General features: G+C 40.6%; 1 protein-coding gene across 3 annotated transcripts in view; it reads right to left on the reverse strand.

Annotated features, from left to right (window-relative positions):
• Positions 1-80: 80 nt before the first annotated feature.
• Positions 81-14,756, reverse strand: part of LOC103393246 (rho GDP-dissociation inhibitor 1-like) — a 23,560-nt gene continuing 8,884 nt past the window's right edge. For 2 of the 3 annotated variants that reach the window (XM_008330140.3, XM_017040721.2), the window contains exons 4-8: positions 9,661-9,837; positions 8,968-9,051; positions 3,452-3,528; positions 2,447-2,510; positions 81-2,271 (exon numbers count right to left, since the gene is read on the reverse strand). In XM_008330140.3, coding sequence (XP_008328362.1) covers positions 2,072-2,271; positions 2,447-2,510; positions 3,452-3,528; positions 8,968-9,051; positions 9,661-9,837 — 602 coding nt within the window. In that variant the 3' untranslated portion in view covers positions 81-2,071. The remainder of the gene's footprint in view (positions 2,272-2,446; positions 2,511-3,451; positions 3,529-8,967; positions 9,052-9,660; positions 9,838-14,756) is intronic. The other variant, XM_017040722.2, reaches the window with a different exon arrangement.

A 14,756-nucleotide genomic window follows, 5' to 3' on the forward strand; every position in this document is an offset into this window, starting at 1 on the left:
ACAGTAAAGTATATTTGGGAAATTTTGCAAATTCATTGTATTAAAAAAATAAATAAATTCAAGAGCGGGAGACACATTAATGGTGGTTTGCACTGCCTTTATTAAAGATACAGGATGCTAAATTAGACACCAATCTTTGAAGATGTGGCACGTGATTGGTACAGACTGGGGGACGTGAAACACAGCTGATTACTGCTGCTGCTGCTGCCTGTGTCGTTAAAGCCATCCCTGTAAATACTGTATCTGCAGGATCTCACCACAACTGAGGTCTTTAATTTGCATCACTATCTTATCTTCTCTTTTTAAAACCACATTAAATTTTACAATAAAGTTGTTACTGCTGAAAGCAAGAGAGAAAGAGAGAGAGAGAGAAAGAGAGTCTTTTTAAACCATGCAACACCCAACAAGCCGACATTTACAGTTAGATTGAGATCACAACAATTTCCATTGGTAACAATATTCAAAGACTTAACACAACGATACACTGTACTGTTTGTTTGTTTTTTGAATCCTTTCCGAGGGAATTCTTTGTATCCCCCGACGGACTTGCTTCACGGTCTGTCAGTCTTGGGCAGCTATCGTAAATGTTTCGTCTAAATGTTCAAAGCATTAGTTCTATTCACAGTCATGTCCTTGTGTGCGGGAGGGGTCGTTTGGTTTCTTTTCACTATGTGCACAGTATCAAACCCTAAAGGACATACAGTACATGCGTCTCTTTCTACAATATACACAGTTCAGTTACAGTGTGTTCTTTGTCTGCTCTGTAGAAAAGCTCCTCAAAGACTTGGGAACAGAGAGCCGTGAAAACACAATGACGCTCAATGTGGACAAAAAGGTGAACCTGGATTATTTCACTCTTCTCATGTCAGTCTGCAGTACGAGCTCATATGAATGGTAGGATTTCATTCTTCAGAAAGGAGAAAAAAAAACGGCAGTTCATGTATTTGGATGGAAAATATGAGTGTGATTTGTTTATACTACAAAAAAATATTTTTAAGAAATAATATCTTCATCTCTTCACTAATCAGGAGATCATTCTGTTTTATACACCACACCATGGAATTAAATATAGAAAATGTGAATTATGAAAATTTTAACTTCTCTTTATTTTCATGTGTCTTGTTAAGACCTTTTTGGAGGTTTTTCTTTTTTAATCTCCTGTTTTTTTCCCCTATACTTTCATTGCTGTTCATTCAAACAATATGTGCATAAACATTTTTTAAAAATGGATGTAGCTTTCTTTAGAACAGATTATTTAGGTTTTTTTTTTCACAAGGAATTCATGGAGCCTGAACAGTCAAAAAAAGAACAAAAGCAGGAAAGTCAGACCAGAACTGGGGGCCAAGGATTGAACCTCACAGAGAACACTTTTATTCTGAAAACCAGGTCAGCTACTTCCTGTCTAAGACATTTGTAACCAGGTGTGTGGAGGGTCTAGGTCATCCAGGTTGTTCCAATCCCTGGATGCGTCAAAGTTTGCGACTTGACCTGCCCGACCTTGAGTTTCACCTCTCATTTAAAGGGGTTTCCGACCAGAGAAGCCCCTTAAATGAACAACTTCAGATTGCTTACTTTTAAATTACATACAAAAGGCCTGTACTTATTTCCATATAAAGTCAATGGCTGAATAGAAATTAACAACTCCCTTATACCAACAATTACACAAACACAACAACTGACCGTGGGGGTAAAGGAGTCTTCCAAGGATGTCGTTAAGTGTCTGTAGCCCACTCCCCTTCTCAGCTGACTATTTAACCACCTCCCTTTAATCCACTGCTATTGTATGAAATAAATGCATTAAAAAAAAAAAGAGTCAGTAAATGGATTATAGAGGACATGAAGCAGGGAAGGATTCTCTTCTTTAAAAGTCTCAGGATGGCACAGATTTTTAGGAGACACAGAGGAGAGGAAGAAGGAACAGGAGGATGAACAAGGAGGAAAACAGGACCGCCGGTCTATGTGATGGCTACTCTTACAGGATACGAGAGGGCAAACGAGGGGAGGGAAGACAGGGAGGTGAGAACACGGGAGAGAGGAGAGGAGGCATCACCCATTTCTCTTCTTTACCTCCTTAGTCATCCCAATCCTTTTGGACTTTCAGGTTCCAATCCCAGGACAAGTAGACGTTCTTGTCGTCATCGACCAAGCAGGACTTGATCTCATACAGACCACGTGACATCATGCCTTTAGGCGCCTCATCACTTGGGCTCACAAACTCGTGCTCTTCTGCTCTCGGGCCGTAACTTCCCACCATGTGAGACACCTTATCCACTGCAGGAAGATATAAATATGACATTCAACAGTTGATGTGGATCAACATTATATCTCATAGTTTGATCAAACAGAAAAAAACCTCAAAGATAATCATTAAAGAGAGTTCAGAAGTTCTTTGCTTTAAGTCTCTTTGACTGAGGAGTCCAAATTTGATCACAGTAATTGAACTCACGTCGTAATCCTTTCCTGTGGACCACGTGATGATACTTCAGCCCAGCAACTATTTCTCTGTTCACCTGCAGACACAATAATATTATTTTAATAAAATATTTTTAAAAATATTCAAAAAACGAATTTATGTTCTTTTTATATTTCCTTTTACATTTAAAGGTATGAGGAAGCGATTACTGGGAAGGCAGTGAGGCTGCTTGTCCAGCAGGGGTCCTCAGAGGTGGAGGGCAGTCGTTACATGAGGTCATCCCAGGAAAAAAAACAACCCTTGTCAAGCCGACATGTTTCACCTCGTTATTTTTAGGTAACTTCCCAGAAATGTCAGCGACATTTATTAATATTTTTAAAAATTCATTTCAGCACTACTAATATTCAAACACAACCCTAACACCGGCTCCAGTCCAGGTTACTTTAATTTTGATGTTATTGCAGATTAAATATGTTGATATGACTTATATGACAGGTTACTTTAATTTTGATGTTATTGCATTTTAAATATGTTAATGTGATTTGAAAAATAATCACAGGACCCTTACAGAGGGACAGAAGTTTTCATATGCACCACAGAATGGCTACAAAGTAATGAAGTGAAATAAATATTGTGATTTTTTTTATTCTTATTTATATATTCCTCTCCGTGCTGTCATCTGTTAACACCAATTACTGCTAGACATGAAAGCCAAACGAAGGCGATGGATTTCTAACAACAGTCCCGTTAGTTCATCCTGTCAAAGTAACTTCCTGCTATCAAAAAAGAAACTCAAACCACTACTGCATTGATTCTTAGTGGAGCTCTAAAAAAGCAACAGCGCCGCAAAAGGCTCATTAACCACGATGATGGTCTTTGTTGGATGTTGTGATGTGACTTTAAAGTCGGCTGACTCAGCATGTCCTGCCTCTTAACGTACAATAAAACCCAATGGTCGCAGTAATCGTCCGGTGATGTTTCTATACGTCCTGAATATAAGTCGTTGACTCCGTCCGTCTGTCCACCAGGCTGACCTACCTTGAAGTGGATCTTTAGTCTGTACTCCGCTCCCTCCTGCAGGGTGAAGCTCTTCGACTTCAGAGTGCTCAGGTCTCCTGCAGACACACACACACACACACACAGAGGAAAAGAAGACAACGTCAGGACATCACTCACGGTCAACATGACACACACACACACACGACATCAGCGTTCATGGTTTAGTCAGCAGGCCAGGGCCTTTGTAGGTGATGATGATGTCAGTGAAAATGAGTCATTATGGAATCACACCGCTGCTGACTGAGTTACACGGAGGAACGTCGCCTTCAGCAGCTGGTGTCATCCTTCAATTAGATGTTTATATGGAGCAGATTGCTATACAAGTACCAATCAAAAACAAAGTGCTCGCGCAGAAATTGCTCCCATTCATCTTCAGACACCGCGCTCCTTCATTTTTAACCTGACATTTAAGGCAGTAAAACTCAGGAACTTTCGCTCGACAGTTTACTTCCCGCCTCTCAGACTCAATTGCAGGTGGGAGGAAATGTAATTATGAAAGAAAAACGCAAACAAAATAATGTGTAATTGACAGAAAGCAGACACACTATGAGGGGAAAAAAAAATAAAATAAAAAAAATTGTATTTTAGTTTATGGTACCATTTACACAGCAGTGAAAGTAGAATTTGACTGTACACATATCCTGCTTTAAATATAACATTAATATTTATCAGATACTTCCTACCTTGTTAGCACAAAATACTGTAAAAAATACAAACAAAAAATTAGGATCAACCTTATTAAAGTTACAGAAAACAAAATAAATGAATTTCTTAAATATTATAATAATTCAACAGCTCCTGGGAACAAACACCGTCCTGACAGGAACGTACAGTACGTCTGTCTTAAATTTCTATATTAATTGCTGAATCACATATACTTTTACATATATATATATAGTATATACTGTATACATGCAGAGTCTCCATGATGCAAATCATTACCGTCACTGACAGATGTTGATAGCAGTCTAGGCATTTTTATATCCCACCATTTAAAAAGTCAAAAGTGAGTTGCTGCCTCTTTAGTTTTGGGGGCCATGATATCAACATTTACAGTACCGTATTTAACAGATGTTTTGGCAGAGCTGCCAGTTTTGATGTCTAAAAACAACAGCTCTAGTTTCTCACGAGAATCTCTCAAAAATATCACTAGTAAAAGAGCAGTTTAACGGCTGCTACACACCTAAAGACATTAATTAAACCTCCGTCTGTGTGATTCACTACTGTACACTAGGTGGTGTTTTTCGATTGTTTTGTTGGAGCAAAAGTAATCCACATAAAAGCTGTGGGCCACATAAAACACAGTCGAGGTCCACGACGGGCTCCGGGGAGAAATGTTTTGGAAACACCGGCATTTAATGAAGAAGTTCCTATTGTATTTCTAATGCAGTAAAACACCGAAGCAGAAAAACGACATCCTCATTTCCCATGGTCCTTTGCTCCATCACATGAAGGTCTGCTCCTTTCAGTACAACTCTATAAGTACATACTGTAGCAGGGATTTAGTGTCAGTGGTCAAACCAAAATGGCTTCTTTGCTCTATAAAAGTGTTGCTGTCGTCCTGCGAGGTTGCACGGGTTCATTACGAGGAAGTAAAGCAGATGGCATCAGACATTCATTCACCACCTAATCGCTTTATATTTCACTTTAAACCTGGCCATCAGTCCTGAGTGCCTCCTAATGGACAGAGAAACACAACAGTGAGGAGATGAAGGGGAGATAGAGGGAGGGAGGGAGGACGGAAGGGAGGAAGGAGAGACAGAAGTGATGCGAGGAGGAAGACGGAAAAGAGAGAAGGAGACACACAACATCGTCGTTATCTACGTTAAATACTGCGTACTGTGGTTTGTATGTGTTGTCACTGTATATGTGCAGGTACAGAGCTGTTTAAAAACACTGTGTAAAATGGGTTTATCTTTATATATTTCCTGTTGATTAAAGTCGTCCATTAACTGCTGTGGTGGATATGAATGTACGTGAACGGGCCGTTAAGGATCAGTCTCTGGAGCAAACTTAAATAAACGTCCTCAAAAATGGGTCAGTAATACTGCACACACACACACACACACACACACACTCACAGAACTTTATTGCTAACTTAAATCATTACGAGATGAAGCAAACTCCTCAACTCATAAATGCAGCTGTAAATGCAATTCACATCTTCAACCCTAGTTTAACCAGAGGATGAGGATTATGGGTCTCCAGAAAAACCAACAATAATGGAAGAATTCTTCACAGGGAGGAAACAAAACAGGCAGGAAGCAAACTCGCACAAATACACACACACACACACACATCTTTACATATATATATGCAATCCTCAAGTCTAATCTTAATCCTTAATATAACTCTAATCTGAGTTTTTTTCAAATCCTCCAAAATCTCCAAAATAAACCTTGAACCTCCCTGTAAATGGGGAACACAGGTATAAGATACATCTAGACACCTAAACCCTGTAGAACCAGAACTTAGCACTACTAGTTTAGGTCTAATCCCAACCTTAACCTAGAGGTACTACTAACCTTACATGTATACACAGAATGATAACCTAAGCAGGCTACTGTGTCAGGTGTTGTAGGACCAGGCAGCAGTGACATATAGAACATGAAATGATAACCTAAGCAGGCTACTGTGTCAGGACCAAGCAGCAGTGACATATAGAACATGAAATGTTTGGTTTTGTGCTGAAGTCACTGAGGCCATGAGTGAGAATCAAATCCAGGAAACCAGATCCAGCCGGGATGAAAACTGAAATGAAACCCAGCAGACACTTGAAAGCACATCACTGCCGGACACCTGTTGTAAAAGTCCGATTGTGGGGGGATTGTCTTCGCAGCACGTTTCCTAATAAAAATCCCACAATCCTCTTGAAATGTGGTGTGTAATGAACCTTCTCACCCAAACTAGGTCACAATCCCTGCACTCTGACCAATGAATGTCTATCTGTGCAGTGGTCTCATTGCCGTATCAACCGGGGGACACAAATCCATTGCAATTTATTTTTCCACTGCGGGCTCAGACTGATGGAAATCGCTTTTCATGTTTCAGTGCATAAACACTCAGGTTATTGATCTCGACTCCAGCAACAGAGGGAGCAGAAACGACTGTACTAAATTCTTGTATTATTATTATAAAACAAATGTATCATTATCTACCGGCCACCTGTCTTTAAACGCACACAGTTAAAAGGCTTCAGATTCACTGCCCTCTGCCTGGAAACTTAAAGATAATGTTCAAAGACAACATACAGAAGTCAAGACATAGAAAGAAGATCAGCAAGATTAGCTTAGCTCAAAGACAACATACAGAAGTCAAGACAGCTTAGTCAAACCACAATAGAGGCTCACAACTTTTTAGCGAGATACTTCTGAGGCACAAATGTAGTTGTAACGTTGTTAAACTGTTGGTTTGGGTTTAAAAATTGGGCTTAACGTTCCGTGTTGACACAGTTGCTGAAAGTACACAGCTCTACAGAACAGTGGAGCTCTGTGCTTAGCATCACAGCAGGTGGCCCATAATAATAAACTTGAGTCTCTCAGGCGTCTCTGCACAGATGTGCAATTCTTAAACTCAGGGGAAAATGACTAGTTTCTCAATGCAACTTTTTCGATACCGGTACTGCAACTGGCACTTGTGCAGGACAAACTTCCATATTTTAAAACTACATGAATATGTTGTTATTTTAGATCAAATGTCTAAACTTATTGAAGCAGCCACTGCAGGTCTAAATGTTCAGTAGTGTTCGTTACACTTACAAGCAGTACAAGCGGAACAATTGACTTAACTACATAAGTACCTCCAACACACACTCACATGCAGAAGAACAAATGCCCGTCATCAGTTAGGACCCTGTGCTGCACTGGTAACAGCTTACATTGTCCAGTATAATGAGCTCTCTAATGTTTTCAGCTACCAACGGAAAGTCCATTTCAAGTCCAGTGTGGTGCCGACCCGTCTGCCTGAGTGTAACACGATCCAGCAGCGAGACCAGTCATTCCAGCGCGGACTACTGTATAGATTTTATTTTCCTCACGGCTTCAACCAGTTTTCTTCTCGCAGCATGAGTTCAGTTTTTAATGTTTCACTTGTGATTCTCTGCATTTTAAGGGAAATAAAACCGCTGCTTCTCAGGAGGCTGTGGTAGAAGTGAAATCAGGTCACAGTGTTACAGGGTGAAGTAAATAAAGTGTTTATAGCATTTGAGCACAAAGTAACACGGTGACGCACAACGGCAAGTGTCGTTCTGTGATTGGGTGTAAACAAACATTTGCGAGGTTGTAGTCGTAAACACAGAAGGTTGGACGGGTCAGATGAAAGACAACGCAGGTGTATGTTTGTGATCTGGCTGAGAGGTCAACACCTGACCTCCTGACCAGCACCGGTACTCTCACAACTGATGCATCCATTTTTCTTTTACACTGACTATCTGACGAATGAAAGACATTTTTTGAGCTTGTACTTCAGGCTCTAACCATCCTTCCATCTTCACCCACTTCCATCCTGTCACGGGGGGCTGGAGGTGACCACCGCCCACACTCACACCTGTTATCAGTTTGGATTTGCTATCAATCTAATTTGATTAATCTGACAGTCCCTGTCTGTTGACAGTGGGAGGAAACGGGAGTTCCACATCTTCACGATCTGCACTGAGGGTGAGCTCATATCAGTGTACGTTAGAGTTAGAATTTAATAAGAAAATCCTCAGATAAGAAAATAAAACCAGCAGGAGCTCAAGTCAAGAAGGGACGAAAACCAAACCCCAAATAACAGTTTGATCTTCTTCATAACTTAGTCTTTGTCTGTAAGTTAAGGTTTCAGATTCCTGCTACCTGATTACCAAGTACTGCAGCTCACACACATACTCACACACACGCAAACACACACACACATGCAAACACATAAACCTACAGAAACCTTGCTTTCCTTTATTGCCTGTCGCTTTTTCCTGTGCCCAGGGGAAAATGTCAATACTGCCCACTAAGCAAACATTTCGCTGTCTCTCCACTCTCATGCACGGACACACCCACTGCAGTCTTTCTGCTCTCCAGCTGCAGCGTGGTGGAGGGATGGATGCCTTGCTCCAGAGCATATCAGTGTAACAGAGACACATCGACTCAGGATTTGGAGGAGTAACCGCACAGGGTGAGGTCAGCCCTGGACCAGAGAGGACACTGGTCCACAGAGGGCGACGTTCGGAGACAACATTTACACTCACAGTTCACTGCCATGGTTGATTCACACTGACCAATTAACACGAGTCCAAAACCTGCTTTTGTTTTTAGAATATGGGAAGAATGTTTTTAGTGTTCCCCCATGACAGGAAACTCAAAATAATATGTAACTACAACACCTATCACAGGGTGATAGGCCAACAAAGTACTTTATATATATTTATATACATATACATACTGTAAATACATACAAATGACCTTCATAATATTGTTTATATAAATAGTAATGAAATGTAACACTATATTGAAGTGTTCACGCACCTGTCAGGTCCATGCTGAGGTTTCCAGGAGCCTGGTCACATAATAAAGTCATTCTGGTCACACAGACATTGGGCTGAGACGGATCTGCAGATAAAAAAACTGGTTTAAATTTTTTTTAATCATATATTATAAACTCTTCTCTTCTAAAGTACATTGTTATGTCGTGTTTTAGAGAGTTTCATTCACAGCCATGTCACTAACTAAAAGTTAGTTTGGGAGTTTTTTTATGTATCTAGGTTAAATGGATCCAATTAAAAAAATATTTTATTAAATTAAAAATCCATTCATTCATCATAAGTTGCTGCTGCTCTGTAATAGGCAGTACTATCTATCTATCTATCTATCTATCTAAAAAGGTTATCAGTTCCTGGTGTTAGAATAATGGAGAAATCCCTCAGGTGTCAGGTGTCAGAGTTAAAAATGTAGCACATAAAAGTTGAAAAGTGCCTGTTTCACACACTGGAACCGTTTCCTTCGCAGCTTTTTTTCCGCCCCTGCGTCTGCTGTAATGGGCTGTAAATGAGGCGATGCTGAGGTACAGCAGCCAGAGTCAGAGCTGTTATATTGATAACAGCTGTCATGACATGCAGGAGCAGAGATGCTGAAATCAGCGTGGTGTCTGCATGTGTGTGAGAGGATGCTGCTGCTGCTGTACTCGACACACACACAGAGAAACATCAATACCACACCCACCTTCTGTCACCGGACCCGTCCCCAGCAGCGTCTGCTTGTACTTGGTCAGACTTTTGTCCTCCTTATCCATCTCCCTAATCTCCTGCAAAGTCTTAAGAGGCGGGTGATTGTAATTGAGATGCCTCTCGTCCTCCTCCTCCTCACTGTTGCCCAGGTCCTCCTTCCCAGTCAACAGTCCTTTAGGAAGGAGAGGAAAACTTTAGTTTGGACACTGACACTGAACTTATCATCCTGCAGAGACAGACTTTTACTCAAAAGTAATGACATATTATAGCAGTGTATTCAGGCAGTTTTTAATGAATTAAAAAACCCTTTTAAACCTGTTTTTCCCAACCAGGGGTGCACGGACCTCTGATGGTGCATGAGGTCATTGCAGGGGATATGGACACATGTTCAGGCTTCACATTACAAGGTTTAAAAATACTTTCGTTTAGTCCTTGTGCCTGTTTTTTGCATGTTTTTTCAAACATTCTATCATGTACACTGCAGGGTGAACTGAGGTTTCAGATCCGTAGCTCATACACCCCTGCAGACAGACAGGTTTGGAAACAGGTAATGTCAAAAACAAGTCACGAGGCTCACAAACAAGTCACGAGTCTCACAACCAAAAAATAAAAAATACACTGTGATTTTTGTTTATAAATCAGACCGACACAAAAACACACACGACTCCATTAACTCGCACAAACAACCAAAGACAACACTGCCATAATTTTTAGCGTTCACTCCATTAACTAAGGGAGGTTGGAGGACACTGAGGACAGTCTGTCCTCAAAGCCGTTGGACACATTTTCATCTGTATTTTACTGCACAGGAGCAACATCCATCACTGAAAGCACATTTTATTTGAACAAGTAAATATCCTGAGTCAGTGTGTCATTCATTACTGCACAGTATTGTCACTGATTGAACACATTTAAGTGAAAGTACACACTGAAACCTGTCCAAAACAAACAACTACAACTGGACCGTTCTCTCTCAAAACAAATCAACTAAATGAATGTCATGATATCATCTTAACCCAATCCACCACTCGTGACTAACTTACTTTAAACATTATAATCATAAAGTAACTTACATTCCCCTCTTTCTGCTGCCTTGGCTGTAATGTCATCCAACTTGTCTGTCACTCTCCTCCACAGGGCGTTTACACAGCGTAACTGAGACGAGTCTGAACAAAATACACAACTCCCCCTTTTTGTCTTTGTTATCAGGTGACTGTGCCTTTTAAACAGTCACAGAAAACAACTGCAGTCTAGCCGGGAATTACTATATATATATATATATATATATATATATATATATCACTGTATCTCATTCACATTCAGCAGCAGTTTTAACCTTTGGCTCGTGAAGTCAATGATTTTGGGAAATTCACTAAGTTCATGATCTGAGACTACAATAGTGCATGTCTCACCACACGCAGGAGACACACACAGAGAGAAACACATTTCTTGAAAATGCCATCCTTTGCTTCTTTCTCTCTCCTTTAACTACACCTCACCTCAAACTAGACCCTGAGACTGTAATCATTTGCAAAATAATATGCACCAAAATGTCAGTGTGGAATTTCCTTACTGAGGACAATACTGTCACCACATCCTGGTCATGCACACGTCTGACATACAGTCTAAAAGCCCACAGTGCGTGGACTCAGAGCAGTGTGTGGAGGTAATTGGACACAAACAGATAAACACTCTACAAATGTAGATGACAAGTGCAGAGGAGAGGAAACACAGTTACACTGCATTAGACTCTGTGAACAAGGAGGGGAATCAAACATGGTAATGATGTTCTGACACACACACACACACACACACACACACACACACGTATTCTCCAGTACTGAATGTTTAAAGCTGCACCCCACCCAGTCAAGACTCCCTTCGCCTGTCACCATGGCAACCCTTTCAACTCTCCTTGCAGTGACATCACCTTTGCTGTGGATCTCTTTTATATGACTTGATATACACAGAGGATCAGTTCATCTCAACAGCAATAACCCGTTGTAATGAAGAATAGCGCAGTCACGTGCACGCACCATAAAAGACTTATGGTCTACATCATCTACTGCATTTTAATTTTTTTCACTTTGCAGTTTTTTCGTCTATTTGTTTGTCTCAACATGAACACTATTGCAGTTAAAGTGAAGAGTTGAAGCTCTGCAACGGAGAAATGAGGAATAAAAGTCGGTTGAAACTGAGAATGTGCGTGAATGAGAGTGGAAATGCAGTGTCATTAGTGAGCGGAGGAGAACGGGATCCACCCTTAAAGCTATGGATTGTGCACAAAAAAAAGGTGAAGAAGAGTGTGCAGGCAGGGTGGAGTGAGTGGAGAGAGAATCACAATGATGTGTCACAGAGAGATAGCAGCACTCCCTCAGAGAGAGGAAGCCTTTAAAGGTAATAACACCTGATATGTCCAAAAACATTCTGTCCCCGGCCACAGCAGGACCGCCGGTGAGGTCAAACAAAGGGAACATGAGATGGAACATCATTGCACCTGCGTCTGATTGGCTGATTAAATCAGTAGGACTAACCATTCAGAGACAGAGCAATGGCAGCGATGCCTTGTGTGTCATAGGAGGAAAAAAAGTTGGGTTAGGGTTAGCTAAACTGGTTTCACTCCACTTTTGCATTCACACTGCTAATTCATCCACAACTAATGTGCATTAACTAATCCTGAATCATTCTGGTGCAAAGTCATGAAACTACTACGCTACTGATTTCAACAGCGTCCTCAGTGATAGAGCAATAAAGTCCAGATCTAATCTAATCACATGACAACCTGTATGTGTCAGTTTGCCAATCTCGCAAAATGTACGCGCACTCGATCTCCTTCTGAATGTGAACAAAATCGGACTCTTGAGTGAAATGTCAGCGTGAAAAGTGTGCTGCGGAGAGATGGAGGATAGTGTGACAGTCAAGGATGCAAGAAATAGAGCGGGTCTGAGGAAGATGATCCAGTGTGGTTGAAAGGAGCAGCCAAAAGAAGAAGAAAAAAAAAAAGACGCAACAGCAGACGAGAGAGAAGAAGGATGATATTCTGGTGTTATTTTCCCGAGATGAGTAGACACTACGTGTCTAATGATCAAATATTTCCCGTAGGTTTTAATCCCTTGTGCTTTTTATATCACACAATACATTTCTGTGACAAGGCCACGACATGGCACAGTGTTGTGCAGGTAACTGGAGCAGTGCAGCTAATAATCGTCTTGGGGTCGATAGGAGTACGATTCCGTCATAAATTATAATCAGAGCTTATTGACGTTTCTTTTTGACATTATAATCAGAGCTTATTGACGTTTCTCTGTTATTTTAGTTTTTCGTCGTCTATTCTTATTTTTTTAATGGATTAACTCAGAGGGTGAAGGTGATTAAAAGGTTTAAATTCTTTCAAGTTTTCAAACACTGGTTGTTGGTGCTGCTCGGTCCTAACGTCAGCCTTTTGGCCTGTTATGATAGAACACATGCTCCTATGTTCAGACCAGGAACTCTGACGCCGCTGTCTGTTGGCCATTCATCTCAATGGATCACTGTTATATATGGAATTCCCAGAGCCTCATTTCTCGGTGCTCTATTACTTGACCTGAACCAACTCTGGATCAATAAAGATAAAAGCCCAAAATGTTGATCTCTTAAGTGACTCACCAGTCACATTAAAGCCATAAATAAAACATGATATGCTCTAAAAGAACAATGTTATCAGACTCATCTTGTGGCCAAATTTAAACACACTCATTCACGCCCTCCTGCACTGAATAACCTGGGCCTTAAATCTCTCCTGAACACACAGGGACTTCCTGTGTAGAACAAAAAAAAACACAGATGTCCCTAATATTTCACCTTGACATTGACATTAACCGTCCAGACTTATTTTAATATTCATATTTTATAGGTGTATTATTTACTGCAGTGATTTGCTTGCTAATACCACAGGTGGTGGCGTTCGTGTTGGTTCCACCTCATTTACTGGAAGAATTTAAATTATGATCCATTATGTAAAGAAGCTAAAAGATAATGTAAACCAGGAGGCTGACTGAAAGTAGAAACTTTCTTCTTCAAACTATGTTTCCTAAATGGTGGCCTGTGACCCAAGAAAAGGCCGTGGGGCTTCATTTCTGTAGGTCATGTGGTACTGAATAAGCCTCCTGCACACACAGCCTCTGATGAATGATTTGCTGCTCACTTATTTCTATAAAATTCAAGTCACAAACTCAGTATGTAGCAGTAATGCTGCTCCAAGGACAGAAAGCTGCTGTAGAAACCAAAGGGGAAAAAATGTTCAATGAGTCAAGGTTAGCAGGATTGGTTTAGTACAAAGAAGAATTCATTTTGATTGGGTTGGAGATTCCAAATTGTGCAAGAATTTAAAGGTTTGTCACATTTGAGAACCACTGATCTCAGGAACTCATGTCTGACGTAAGGGGTAACCACAGAGATCTAGTCCTGATCTCTCTCTCTCTCTCTCTCTCACATACACACATTTCCTATATTTACATTCACAGGAGAACGTACGTGTGCTTAATGTTTCTGAAGCTGCTCTCAGAACCAGATTTTTCTTTGATTTCCAAAATGCTGAACCATCACTATCACTGCAAATTCAAGGGTATTTAAAAAAACAGGATCAGGTCCACAGGGAGAAAATGTCTTTCACCAAAGGCTCATTCCTTACATTTAATATTCAGTGAGTGTAAATATGAATTGTAATTCTCCAAACATTCCCGATCTCTTCGCTATCGTCAACCAAACAAAGTGACAAATTTGCCTTTGTCTCTGAAACACAATGCTTAAATCTAGGTCCAACATGGTAAGATTAAAACCCTTCTATGTTTCGCCAGTAACTTGAGCAGAAAAGCCAGTATTGCTAATGCATGTGCGTGTGTCTGTTCATGTGCACGTTTGGACATATGTCTGCGTGGTCGTCCAACTGCCTCTGCCTCCATCTGCGATGAGATAATAACTGGTGGATTTTGTCTGATGCCCATTAAACTGCCTCATTACCCCAGCAGATCTCCCACATCATTAGAAACATGTTGGCTGTAAAATCCCTTCAGATAAATCTGCGCTCTGTAGTCGCACTGAGGTATTTACTCT

This window comes from Cynoglossus semilaevis, chromosome 17, assembly GCF_000523025.1.
Source record: "Cynoglossus semilaevis isolate Cse_v1.0 chromosome 17, Cse_v1.0, whole genome shotgun sequence".
Lineage (NCBI taxonomy): Eukaryota > Metazoa > Chordata > Actinopteri > Pleuronectiformes > Cynoglossidae > Cynoglossus > Cynoglossus semilaevis.